At 36.6% G+C, this 14,077-nt stretch overlaps 1 protein-coding gene across 4 annotated transcripts in view; it reads right to left on the minus strand.

Moving 5' to 3' along the window:
• Window positions 1-14,077, minus strand: part of PDE7A (phosphodiesterase 7A) — a gene marked incomplete at its 5' end in the record, with an annotated part of 157,338 nt that overhangs the window by 25,331 nt on the left and 117,930 nt on the right. For all 4 annotated transcript variants that reach the window (XM_081116882.1, XM_081116881.1, XM_081116880.1 and 1 more), the window contains 2 exons: window positions 7,565-7,648; window positions 11,166-11,226. In XM_081116882.1, the coding sequence (XP_080973008.1) occupies window positions 7,565-7,648; window positions 11,166-11,226 (145 nt within the window). The remainder of the gene's footprint in view (window positions 1-7,564; window positions 7,649-11,165; window positions 11,227-14,077) is intronic.

Below are 14,077 nucleotides of genomic sequence, written 5' to 3' on the forward strand. Positions count from 1 at the left end.
TGAACTCACTGAAGACAGGCATTTTTAGTTTCTTCAGGTTTGTTCCTCGCCCCCCCCCCGATTCTTTCCCTCTACACGCAACACGCACGCATGTGTACGCACACGCTCCCTATGATAATTAGAACTAAAATTCTTATATTGAAACAAGCAAGTAGAGGCTACTCAGAGAAGAGCATCAAGTTGTGTAAGTAATTAGGAATATATAAAAGAGGGCACTGGGAACAGAAAACAGTGACTCTAAGAACTTAATGAGCACTTTAATTTAGATAATTACTAAACTTCACTCTCTGACCATAATACATAAAGTCTGACCCTATTACCAGTATTCTCATGAGCTCATTCTATAATATGAGATACTCCATTATTTATTTCATAGCATAATACACAACAGATAAAAGTTGTCTTTATTAAGGCCCAGCCTTTGCCAGGCTAGGACTATTTAAGTCCCAGGCTTGTTCTAGTTTACATGGTTACCTACATTCCAATCCAGCTTAGAAAGCCAACAGGTCCCATGAATTAATCAAGTTACTATTAAAGAGCTGCTGGCTTTGCTGGTTCTCTCTTAAAATATCACATTACCTCGCTATGTGACTGTGAACAAACTAATCAGCCTCCACCAAAACTAAATGAGCGATGTTACTTAATGATCACAGGAATTACTTCCAGTCACTCAGTCTTAGCTTCTCTGAGCCAAAAAAATGAAATGTGGGATAGCAGGCAAATTCAGAAGCAATACTTTTCTCTTGCTTTTCCCTCACATTAGAAAGTAGATAGGCAATACAGGCAATCGGTTAAAGAAACAAAAGGGATGGAGAATCAACACATCTCTGGCAGTATTCCTCCCAGCTCTCCACAGACCCTCTTCTCTGTCATCTCAATGGCACAGCAGAAAACTTCACTGATACTTAGTTATGAGACAGAAGAAGGTATTAACAACAAAAGCCTTTGGATCTTGAGACTTGCTTTAATGGTCCACAAGAGGGAGCCCTCCAGTCACTGAATCTGCAACCGTAAAACCATAAAAATCATTTAGATGCATATAATTATGAATTACCCCTGGAGACTGTTTAAAATTTTTTTTTTTAAATTCAGTGCTGTAAGGTTTTAACTCTAGGGCAAGGTCATGGTGAATAATAATTGAATAAAAAAAATCTGAAGACCTATATTCTAACCTCCCCTTTCTTTAATTTTCCTCAAAAAGAACAGGAGCTATATCTGAAAGCCTACTGTTAATACAGAATGAGTACACTCATCTCTATCTATGAGACACATTTTCTTGGGAGAGTTTTTACATTTAGCACATATGGATAAATGCGGGGTGGAGGGGCAGCTAGGTGCTTAGAGCAATGGTTTTTAGTAGAGGAGCACACACTGATACGGACAGGCTACAGCACGGTGTATGTAGACATGGGCTTTGGGGTCATACACCTGAGTTTAAATCCCAGCTCTGCCATTTTTACCTGTGACACTGGGAAAGTTATTTAAGGTATAATTGATATATTAATTTCAGGTTCAAATGTTTTTAAACATATAATTTCAACAGTATTTAACAATACCAGATTTATTCTTCTTTATAGCAGAACTTCAACACAAAGACCACTGTAAACTTTTATGTACGACAGAAATAAATGCACACATTTAAAAGATTTCAAAATAGGCAAACTCATTACTTTAAAATGAATATATAGACAATCCAAGCTTTATTACAAATCAAAAAAGTGAGTTATTTATAAAGTTAGATCAATGTTAACATGAGAATAAACTGTATAACCAATATTCTTTCCCCTAATAACCTTAGTTTGCAGAATTCATTGTTCATTTTGACAGGATTTGATAAAATACTTGATATAAAACCCTTTTAAAAGATTAGTCTTATTATGTTATGGATTGGGCATTTCCACTCTTCCGTTATGGGTTATGTGTTATGTTGGGTCCCTCTTATGCTCAAACTCAGAACTTGAACATAGGTCCTTATTTATTACATTCTTAATTCCCTTATTAGTGAGCTGAGAAAGAAGAAAAGAAAGTACACAAGGCCTTAATGGGCAACATACAAAATTAAGCCTGAAGTTAAATCTCCAATTTCCCCAATTCTCCAAAGTAGGATTAAACTGCCATTCAGCTGTATTACGATTAAGGTCTAATCCATATCCGTTGCCTAATTTATGCTATGAAGTTACAGAAGATATCCAGGAGATAAGAAATCACGGGTTTTCCAAGCAGGCACCTCTTGATCACCTGGAAACTAGATAAGTTTTTAAAAACACACACATGGGGCAGAATGCTGTTTCCTAATTCAAGTCAATACAGCAGTGCTCATCTCTTCAAGCACTGCTTGATAAGGAAAGTGTTATAGGAAGGAGGTAGGAACATTCATGATGAAAAAGGCAGAGAAAAAGACATGAGATTATTGTTTCCTGTTGTATCTCCACGAACTATTACAGAAATGTTGTTTTTGAAACAACCAGATATGATTTCAAGACAATTGGGAACAAACTAAAATTTAAAAATCTGACCTTAGTCTACAATACCACAGCAATAAGCAGAGGCTGGTGTGCTCACAATTTAAAGGAGAGACTAAATTACAAATATGGATAAACCACTGAATATGTTTGTAAACAGGGAAGTAATGACCAGGCAGCATGGTAGGAAATAAAGAAAACACTGTAACAAAGAAAGTCAGGGCAAAGGGAAATGCCAAGCAACAACTTTTATCCTTAAAGTGAGAAGCAGTAAAAGCTTCCGAGTATAATAGGATCTACCCTTGTGTGAGAGTCACTATATATTAAAGACTGAGATAATCTAAGACAATAAAATCAGTATAACATAAGCTTTTAAGCCCAAAATACACAGAGACAGATGTTCTTTCTGATCATATAACTAAACATGGAACAAGCATTCAAGTCTAACAGCCCTGTTAGGAAGACAGGAGACAACCCCAAATCAAACACACATGAAGATCAAAGGAAAATTCAGGGAGAGTTCTATATGTTTTCATAGTGGGACTTTATAATAAAACAATAAGAGACATTTGATTCAACAGAAAGGCAGTAACCAAACTCAATTTGGTTAACAGTTAATACAGATTATACTTATAGAAATACAAATGGGACCCTATAAAATCTAACAGATAAAATCTAGAGAAGATAAACAGTTTTAGTCAATTTGATGCATCAAGAATATTAAATTTCTACTATGAGCCAGAGGCTGCCAGAGAACAGGAACAAAAAGATAAGACAAAAGCGTAAAGTTAAGAGCTTTTAGGCTACAATGTAAATATCCTGAAAGATTCTCTTGCTGCCCTAGTATGGGGTGGAAATAAGTGCTAAAATGAATAAAGAGCTCAAGATAATGGACAAAATGTATTTACATGGAATGGAACATTACCACGTGCCAGGAGAAACAGAAAATGGAAAAAAATGCACCTGTGTGGAATGGGGGAGAAAAAAACCTGTGAAGAAATATATTCCTTATATTGTTCGACGATGGCAGAGAGACCATGCCTTCCAGTCTGTATAACGTCAATAAGCGTTGGTGAATTACATGAAAAGAAGCAACTGCCAAGCTGGCAGTTTCCATTACTATTTAAAAATCATGCCAGAATCTTTCAGAACACACCAGGGAAGTACTTCCCTGAGTGTACACATAGACTAGTAATTATAATAAGTCTTTTATATTTAAAGCTATTAGTACTTCCTATTATATGAGCTCAAAATAACATGTAAAAGAATGACATAAATTTAGGGACCTATAAATTTAGAGCAAACAATAAATTTTGACAAAAAGTCAATATGGAACTCATTTCATCAAGTCTAATTAATTTAAGACTCAAAATATTATATTTTAAGACACCAGGTATATGGCCAAGTGAACACAGAAAAACATGTGTAGGCGTATCCGGAGCTCTTATTCCAGCCCAGCCCACTTAGAGTAAGCCAATTTACTCAAGAGGAGGGACAGGAAAGGAGGAAGTCGCCTGTTCTCCAGAGAGTTGAGTGAAAGCAGAGATTTGAGAAAGGCTATAGCTCATGTAAAAACCCTTTTTCAGATTAAATCAGTTTTTCTGTATTCCTAGCTTGCTCAAAATTTTGACAAGAAATGAATGCTGAATTTTATCAAACGCTTTTGTGGTATATATAGGTCTACCCATGACTTTTCTCCTTTATTCTATTAATGTGGTGAATTATAATGATTGATTTTTGAATGTTAAAACAATCTTATATTTCTGGAAAAATATAAATCGAGACAAAATATATTATTCTTCCTATAAATTGCAGACTTAATTTAATAACGTTATTTAGGATGTTTCATCTATACTCATGAGTGATAAGGGCTTGTCAGGTTTTAGTATCAAGATTCTGCTGGCCTTAGTAAGAGGTGAAGTCCCTTTTTCTCTTATTCTCTAGGGAGGTTTGCAGCGAAAATTTTAGTTTGATAGTTATTTTTTTCCCATCATTTCAAAGTTATCTTCTAGTTTCCTGGTTTCTGTTGAAAATTAAACAACCTGTTTCTGGCAATCTCATAGTTGCTCCTTTGAAGGTAATAATTTTCTTTTTCTCTATCTTTTAAATATTTTCTCTTTGATTCTGGTTGTAAAAGTTACTCTTTGTTATAGCTAGGTGTGCTTTTCTTGTAATGTTACTGTACTTGAGATTCATAATGCTTCCTGAACCTGTACCTTAATGTCTTTTATCAAGCCATGGAGATTTCCCAAGCATTACCCTTTCAAAGGCTGCTTCTGCTACATTCTCCCTCTCCTCTCCTGGGACCCTAATCACCTTTCAACACATTTTGGGTCAGATTAAAGATAGAAGACTGAAAGTTCTTTTAACCTTACTCCCTTTGACAAGTAGGGTCCATGCCCTCTCTGCATGATGTGAGCAAACTGTGTGACAGCTGATCGACAGAATGTAAAAGCATGACGCACCAGCGTCCAGGCCCGGACCCTCAGAGACTAGAAACTCCCACACTTCCTCTCTCTTGGGATGCTTGCTCTGGGGGAAGGTAACTGCCAAAACTAACTACCCTGAGACTACCGTTTACAGAGAGAATTCCTGGCCAATCCCGGAAATTCCAGCCATCCCATCCCTGCGCCAGATAGGACAGTGCAGAAGCCATCCTGGGTGTTCTAGCCCCAGGAGATAACATGTAGAGAAGAACCGAGGCCCCAACATATGGACCTAGTGGAGCCAACCCAGCCATCTCTGGCTGTCTGAACTACCCCAGGTGAAGGTGAAAACATTGTGAAGCACAGACAAGTCTAAAGACACTGAATTACTGATCATAAAAAAGGGTTACTGTTTTATGCCAGTAAGTTTTGGGGTCAGCTGTTACTAGTGGGAGAAGCAATCCTCCACGAAGGCCCCAGTGTCAGTTCACTTTCTTGGTGGATGTGCCAAGAATGTCAAGCCCTGACCAATCTTTACCTGGGCCATTTCTCAGGGCTGTGTTTGCAGTTAGTATCCCTGAGGAATAAGTAAGATCTTTCTCTGGGACACAGAGTATTCTTAGTATAAAAGGGCTAAATTCCCAAGCTCATTATTCCTCAAATGTGATGCAAACTCACTGTTTGTAAAATATCTACATAATCCCTTCCCTGTTGCCACTGTAGGACATGGGGAAGGGGGGTGCTGGAGGAACTGACACAATATGATATTCACGTTGCTGTGTCATGAATAATGAAGTCCTTTGTCTCTGATCCAGGGGTCCTGTGTCTTCTGCCAGCACCCATGAAGCAGTAACAGGCAAAAACTTGTTAGCTAAGAAGGTAAAATCCCAGATTCGTCACAATTCTTGACCGGTACAGAGCAATATGTAAATAGAACATACTCCATGTGTCTTTTCTGTATTTTCTACCTTTTGCCTCATTGTTTCATTCTAAATACTGTCTTCTTACCCATATTCCAATTCACTAATTATCTCTTCATTTTGGTCTTATATGCTGTTAAAACCATCTCCAATGAGTTCATATTTAAGGCATGGCATTTTTCAGTCTTAGAATTTCCATTTGGTTCTTCTTTTACATTCTCCAAGGAAGTTCTCAATCCTGTCCCTGTCTCTCTCTCTCTCTCTCTTTTAATCAATGTAATTACTTTTAGTTATTTTAAAGCCCACATATAATAATTCCATATTAGGATCCCCTGTGGATATTTCTATTGTCTGTTGTTTCCACTTCATTTTTTTGTCACATTGTCTTGTCTCCTTATGAGTTTTTATTTTTAATTCAGTGTTTGATACTGCATATGAAAAATTCAGAGGTGATTTGAGACTTAGAGGATTAATGTTTGCTTCTAGCAGATGACTAAGGCACTAAAGTCACAGACCACCTTAATCTAATCGCTGATCAAGATGTTTCAAAGCTGGGATTTGTTTCTAAGGTTTAGCATTTTGGGGTTTCTAACTTAAACATCAACAGTTTACAGGACCAATCTCCAAACCTCAGTGAGCTATAACGACTTGTTTTTGTTTTTCTAGCCTTAAGTGTTCACCAGAATCTCTGCTCAGCTTATTATCTACCTTTCCCAGAATCAACAGATGCTACTGAGGAGGCAAGTAGCCTGAAAAAGTAGGTCATCTCTCTGCCTTAACAGCATTCTGATATACTCAAATACATCTTCTATGTTTTGCCAATTTTTCTAATATTTTTAATTAGAGTATTAATCCAAATAATTTATCCAACATTACCAAAACTGGAACTTCTCCAAAACCAGATTTACTGTGTTTAATATTGAAAGGTTTTAGAAGTTCTGTTTTTTCCCTTTTCTCCATTATGGGCCAGACCCACTCAATATTTGTTTTCAAAACATGCATTCTACCCAACATCATTAAAGGCGATGTGTATTTTCAAATAAACCAAAAGGATACACCTTGTTAATTTTGCAATACCTTTAGACAATGTCATGTGCACAAAAATATCTGGAGTAGTGAAAACAAAATATTCAAAATAAAAATTTTAAAGATATATTTTTTAGAAATAGACTCATAGATTCAGAGAACAGATGGTTGCTAGAGGGGAGGGAAGTTGGGAGGCTGGGTGAAAAAGGTAAAGGGATTAAAAAGTACAAATTAAAAGTCACAAAACAGTCATGGGGATGTAAAGTACAGCATAGGAAATATTGTCAATAATACTGTAATAACTATGTATGGTGCCAGGTGGATACTGGAAATATCGGGAAGATCACTTTGTAAAGTATTTGATTGTCTAACCATTATGCTGTACACCTGAAACTAATACAAAATAATACTGAATGTAAACTATAATCGAAAAATAAAATTTAAAACTCAAGAAAAAAATTTTTTTTCAAAGAAAAAATGTACCAAAGTAATTTCACATTTCAATTAAAAAGGTAAGTACATCAGTTTTCATATTTCTAATTATCCCTAAACATTTTACAAACATCATCTAGGAACGAAGTGTCATTTATCATGACCCAATGTTTTTAAAATATACCAAACATAACAGAGTTTTCTCTTATAGTCTTTTCCCCTTGGTAAATTATGTAATTTTATAAAGATCTGAAGTTTATCAACGTCTGAGAGAAATACTGTGTCTGCCAACACTTACCATGAAAAATACGAAAATCGATATATGGATGAGAACCTCTTCTTTCTGATTCAAATCCTGCTCGACTCCTTACGCGTACATCTCCTGGACAGAATCAAGGATAAAACATAGGCTTAGAAGGCTGCCATCTGGAAAGGTCTATGCCACAAAGGTCTATGTGGCATCACATCATAAGCAGTGGCCCACTAGTAATATATATGGAATAAGTAGTTAAGAGCTGATTTATATAAATTTTCAGTACTGAGTTGTAAGGCTAAATAGAGTTTTTTATTTTGCTTACATCTACTCCTACAATAATGACTATTATAATCTATATTTTAAAGTTAGCCTTCTGAAAGATGACTTAAGTGTTATGATAATTCAACCTAATATCTTATTACTCACATGGAGTTAAAAAAAAATCCTCAGCACAAAATGTTAAAAAGCCACAGGGAGAAGCAAATATTTATGAACGTCTATTTTGTACCTAGCACTATACTACAGGTTATAGGGCAGGGATGGGGAACGTCCGGCCCCAAATCATTTGGTCTGGCCCTGCCAAGGCAACTGCAGGCTGGACTCGAAATTCAATAAATCTAGGAGCTTTTTTTCATAGCTAATTTTTAAGTTGACAATTTCGTACTGCCCGCAAATAATGTTATAAATATTCAAATGGCCCCTGGCAGAAAAAAGGTTCCCATCCCTGCATAGGGGATATGAAGAAATAGAAAATACATTACCTATTCTTAAGCAGCCTACAATTTTTTTTAATGTACAGAAAATTAAAATGTTAAAGATTCTGACTTGTTTAATCTGATCATTCTTCTACCTTCTCACTGGCGGGGGCACACCCAGGCCTTTAGCTGGCTCTTACACTTCATTCTTTCTGTAATCCTCACCCAGGGTACCCAAGGATATTTTTCCCATTGATTTTTTAAATAGTGAAAGGGAGGGAGGGAGGGGGATGGGAAGAGAGAAAAATACTGATGTGAGAGAGACATAGAATGGTTACCTCCTATAGGCACCCTGACCAGGGTTGGGGATCAACTTGCAACTGCCCTTAATTGGGAATCGAAACTTCGACCCCTTCAGTCTGTGGGCTGATGCTCTATCCACTGAGAAAACCAGCCGGTGCTTACACTTTAGTCTTTACAAGCTCAGTATTATTTCTGCATTTACCCATATGATGTGCAGATGTACTTCTCTATACAGCACCAGTGCAAACCATGGACTGGGCACTCCTTTTTGGGCATTATAGACATTATTTAATTCTCTAACCAACTCTGACAGATAGGACCTTTATCCCATTTTACAAATGTAGAAACTAAGATTTTGAGAAGTGGCAGGTCCATGCCAGGAAGCTAGGGTAAAGGGTGAGCAGGATTTAAACTTCGCTCTGCAGGCTCCACTACACTTCCTCAGCCTCCAGGCTCATGACCTTTGTCTTCAGTCCCTATTCCTGTGCTCTTGCAATTCTACATGCCTCCAAGGCTTTCCTGCTTACTCTTTGTTTCTCTAAGTAAGGCCATCATTTCTTTCAAGGCTCCTGTCATTTGCCAGGAGTCCATCCCAACATGTTTAATCGCTTCTCAAGTGGTAGTTCCTTCACTCTGCAGTAAATGTTTACTGAGCACCCAACCACCCTTCAGGCTCAGGATATACAGCAGTAAGCAAAATACATCAAGTCCCTGTCTTCATGAAGCTTATCCTTTCATGGAATGAGGCAAATAATAAAATAAATAATTTCATTCTAAAGACGATGGCAATAGGTAAAATGGAGAAAACGAAAGCAAGGTAAGAGGAACAGGAGGGAGGAGGTGAGGAGGAGCGATTCATTAGTGTGGTCAGAGAAGGCCTCACTGAAAAGGAGGCATGTGAGCAGAGACCTGAAGGAAGTGAGGCTGTGAGCCATATGGTTATCTGGACGAAGAGGTTTCCAGGTGCAAGAAAGAGAAGTATAAATAAATACCCTTAAATGGGAGTATGCTTGGCATGTTCTAGGTCAAGCAAAGAGGTCAGCATGGCCGAAGTGAGGTCAGTGAAGGGAACTGGTGGGAGGTGAGGTCAGAAAGGTAGTATGGCCAAATCATGTTGGACCTTTATGGGACATTACAATGGCTCTGGCTATTATTCTATGATAGAAAACTATTAGAGAATTCTGAACATACGAGTGAGAGTGATTTAACTTATGTGTGAAAAGACTTGCTCTGGCAGGGTAGACTAGAGTTGAGTAGAGTTACATAGGTAGACACAGAGAAACCAGTGAAGGACTGAGAGCAATAAACAATGTAATAACTGGCTTGTGAGGAGGGGGACATGGGAAGATGCTCGTCAAGGGGTACAACATTTCAGTTATGCAAGGTAAGTTCTGGAGCTCTAATGTATAACAATGTGACTATAGTTAAAAATCAACTATGGCTTAGATAGGATGGTAACACAACTGGGGTGGCAAAATTCTGGTTATATTTTGCAGATATCAGCCAAGAAGATTTGCTGATAAAGTAGACGTAGATTACATAAGAAATAAGTCAAGAATGACTCCAGAAGAATGGAGTTACATTTTCTGGGATGGCAAGACTGCAAAATGAACAGCCTTGGGAACACAAATCTTTTGTTTAATAGACAAGTTAAATGTGAAGTACCCATTATACGCCCATGTGGAGAAGTTCCACAGAGTTTTAAAAACCGTAAGTCTAAATCTCTGTTTCAGTGAGAGCAGCATCCTGAATAGATGTGGAGAGAGATGGCGACAGTGAAGAGGAAAGGGGACAACACGTACCAGAGTGGAATGAGACTGAGGCAGATGAGATAACAAGGTAAATTAAAGAGGGCGGGAAAGGGAAAGAGCAAAAACAGGGCCCTGGAGAACATTTAGGCTCAAGAGTATGAAAAGGAATTAGTGAAAAAGGCAAAAAACAACAACAAAAAAGTAGGTGAAAGACAAGGAATCTCAGTATCATAGAATTGAGGGAAGAACTGTGCATGAGGAGGTCGCCATGGAAGATGCCTCTAAGAAAAGGTGGGCAAATTTGCCTACTGGAATCCTAACATTACATTTTTAACAGTATGAATTAAAGTACAAGGGATCAAGAAAGAGGGGGTAAAGGGCTAAATGTGAGAGAGAGAGAAATTATATACATATACGTGAAAATTCATTTTACTTTGTGGACTTAAATAATACACTAAAAATTTAAAAACTGAGATTAGAAGACAAATGGTCTTCCTCACCAGCCAACCGAGAACAAAATACACCCAGCAGCAGGACTCTCTGATCAGGTAGGTATTCCACGGCCTCGCCTTTGTCTGTGCTGGCACGGACATCTACTTAGTACTTAGCAACTCTACGAATCTAAGACTTTAGGAAGAATACTCAGAATGCAATTTAAAATTGGGCACTAGTGACAGTCCCAGCTATTAAGCCAATTTCTCAATTACCTATAACCCCAATGCCACTTTATTCATATCACACTCAATACTGGTTTCTAGATTCAGTTACAAAGTAACAGATTATCCCTGCTGCAAACAGTGATGAAAAGCTACCTATTTAAATAAATCTCAATTTCAAATAATAGCAGATGTTAATAAAGTTAACTGATATTGGTAGAAAATAAAAAATGCTTACCAAGCATACGAATGTATAATGCAGTCTGATCAGAACTGTCATAGGAAATAGCTCCACGCCTCTAAAAAACAAATACACACACACTTTTAATGCATGACAATTAAATATGATATAAAATTCGATTCAACAAATGTGTTTATTATTTATGAAGCACAACGAAAGAAAAGTTAGATATACAAATTGAAATTAGTTGGATATGGCATCTGCTGCTGAAATCTATAGTTGTAAGGAAGACAAACAGTCATAACCCAGTATGGTTAAGCACGACCCTAAATATGGATTCAGAGTGAGGAGCAGGTGTAGGTGAGATTCGATGTTGGCATATGTCAGACAAGTCCACCTGGGGGAGACCTTCTGCAGGGGTAAGCAGAACTAAAGAGAGATGGCTCAACTGCTTTACTACTACTCCCTTCCTTTAAACATAAATAAGCAGACAGACAAGAACCATCAGACATCTGAAGAAACCCATTAGCTGAAAATAAATGGCCCAGAGCCTAGCAAGAAATGAGAATTTAAAAAAATCACATGTAAAGAGTGTACTAAAAAAAAAAAAGGAATGTACTCAAAGAGATTTGAGAAGACAATGAATTTGTAAAACAAAAAAACAGGATGCCATTGAGAGATTTTAAAATATATTTTATGTTTAAAAGTAGACAGACATAAAAATGTATCTTGAGACATTATTCATACTAGCCCCAAACTGGAAATCAATAAAAATGTAAATTAAAAAAAAAAGAATCTACTATTAAAAAACTACACAGAAAAGCATGATCTCAAATCCCAAGGGACCAAATCATACAGAACACAATCCTGGCAGCATCATACTTAAAGCATTTTCCCCCAACACAATATCCTAAGGAAGCCTCTGCACTGTTTCATGGTGAACTATCTATTCTAGAGCAAACAGCCTCTTTAATCACTTGGTAAGGAAAGGCACCACTCACACCTGCTATTCCAATCCCCACTCCAAAGATATTCAGCATATTGTATTACAGGCCTCCCTTAATACTCCCTTATTAGTGGAAAACCTAGTAGCCTGGAAAGCATATTATGTGGAAATATTTCTATCAGATCATACTGGTGAGACTACAGATATTATTATGTAATACCTTGTCAGGGTCAACAGATATCAACCTGCTAGTGCCCAATAACTTGGATAATAGCTTGTTAAAATGAATTTTAACCTATTATCTCTAACAGTCCTTAAAAGAGTGGTTGGATTATTATTTTTAATGTAGGAAGAGTGCTTACTAAAACAGCTACTAATTAGAAAGGTAAAATCTCATTTATCACTTCACATATTAAAGATTGAGAAAGGTTAATATCAGCTGCTAAATAAAACACTGTAAGTCAAAAAATGAGTAATGAACATTGTCTAGATTATAACTAACATACCAAATTTATTTTAAGATAATCACTTTAGATTTATTTATAGAGGCACTGATTTAGATATTAAAATGACAGGGATTGTAGTAATCATAATAAAAACCTGGCAAAAAGGGTAGAATTTAATTTTAAAAATATATTAATAGGGATGTGCAAAATATTCAAATTATTCTATTCTTTACTAACAAGTAATTCTTGTCCACTAGCTTAAATGCTATACTAAGCCAAGACATAACTCTTATGAAATAAATCCAAGTGAAACAAAAATCTTTTTAAGAATGAACTTAAAATGTATGTATCTGAAAACATTAATGAATACATCCCAAGTGATAATTCAATTCATTCATCCATCACCTCACGGATCAAGATTAAATTCTCTCACTAAGTAGTCTAGGTAGAATAATCTAAAGTAACTCATTTCGGAAAAATACACTAAATTATAACAATAAAAATTTGACTTCCATATTAGAATCATGGTATTTTATTTATTTATTTATTTATTTATTTATTTATTTATTTATTTATTTATTTGTTGTTATTATTTTAATCCTCACCAGAGGATATGTTTATTGATTTTTAGAGAGAGGAAGGAAGAAGAGAGAGAAACATCAATGCCAGAAACATCAAACGGTTGCCTCACATACATGTCCTGATTGGGGATCAAACCTGCAACCTTTTGGTGTGTGGGACGCTGCTACAGTCAACCAGGCCAACCCACCAGGGCAGAATCATGGTATTTAAAACACATTTCTATGTGCTTTATACACCAACTGCAGTACCAGACTTAACATATATATTTTTAATGTTACCATTTTAAAAGCTATATATTAGTAAAATTCTATTTTAAATAAAAATAGTAAAACAAATTTAACCAAATTCCTGTGTTAACCAAATTCCTGTGTTGCACTGTCAGCCACAAAACACTCTAAGCTATCATCCACATTCCCATTTCACCTGACCAGTGAATGGAAATAACTGAGGAGCTCCTACTCGTGACTTTTCTAATTTAGCCATCCTGGGAACAACTTGTAAAGCAAACTAGTATAGGTCAAAAGATGGGTGAGGCTGAGGTAATCAGAAACTGACAGTTGCAGCACAAACAAGTTAAACTGTCAGGTTCCAAAGGATCCACTGCAGACACTCACTACCTTGAATCGGGGTGAATCATTCTTCCACAAGATAAATGACAAAAGGTGTAAAAGTTGTTCCCAAGATCAGTTAATACATAACTTTTAAAGACAAACATGTTTTAAAACTGACCAAAGATATCTTAGGTGCTATTGTTTTTATCTTGTTCAACTTTTCCACTAAAATGATCTATTATGAAAAAGCATGTGTATTTCCCTTACAAGGAAAATGTAATGATATATTAACTAACACGTGCTGAGCTCCTTGCTACTCTGTGCCAGAAAATATTCCAGGTGCTCTCATACAAAATCCCACAACCCACACAGGATCTCTGAGGTCAGTTTTATTGGCCTAGTTTTTCTGGTAAGTAAACTGATGGTTAAAGGGCTTAGACACAG

Source organism: Miniopterus schreibersii, assembly GCF_964146895.1.
Source record: "Miniopterus schreibersii genome assembly, chromosome: 17".
NCBI lineage: Eukaryota > Metazoa > Chordata > Mammalia > Chiroptera > Miniopteridae > Miniopterus > Miniopterus schreibersii.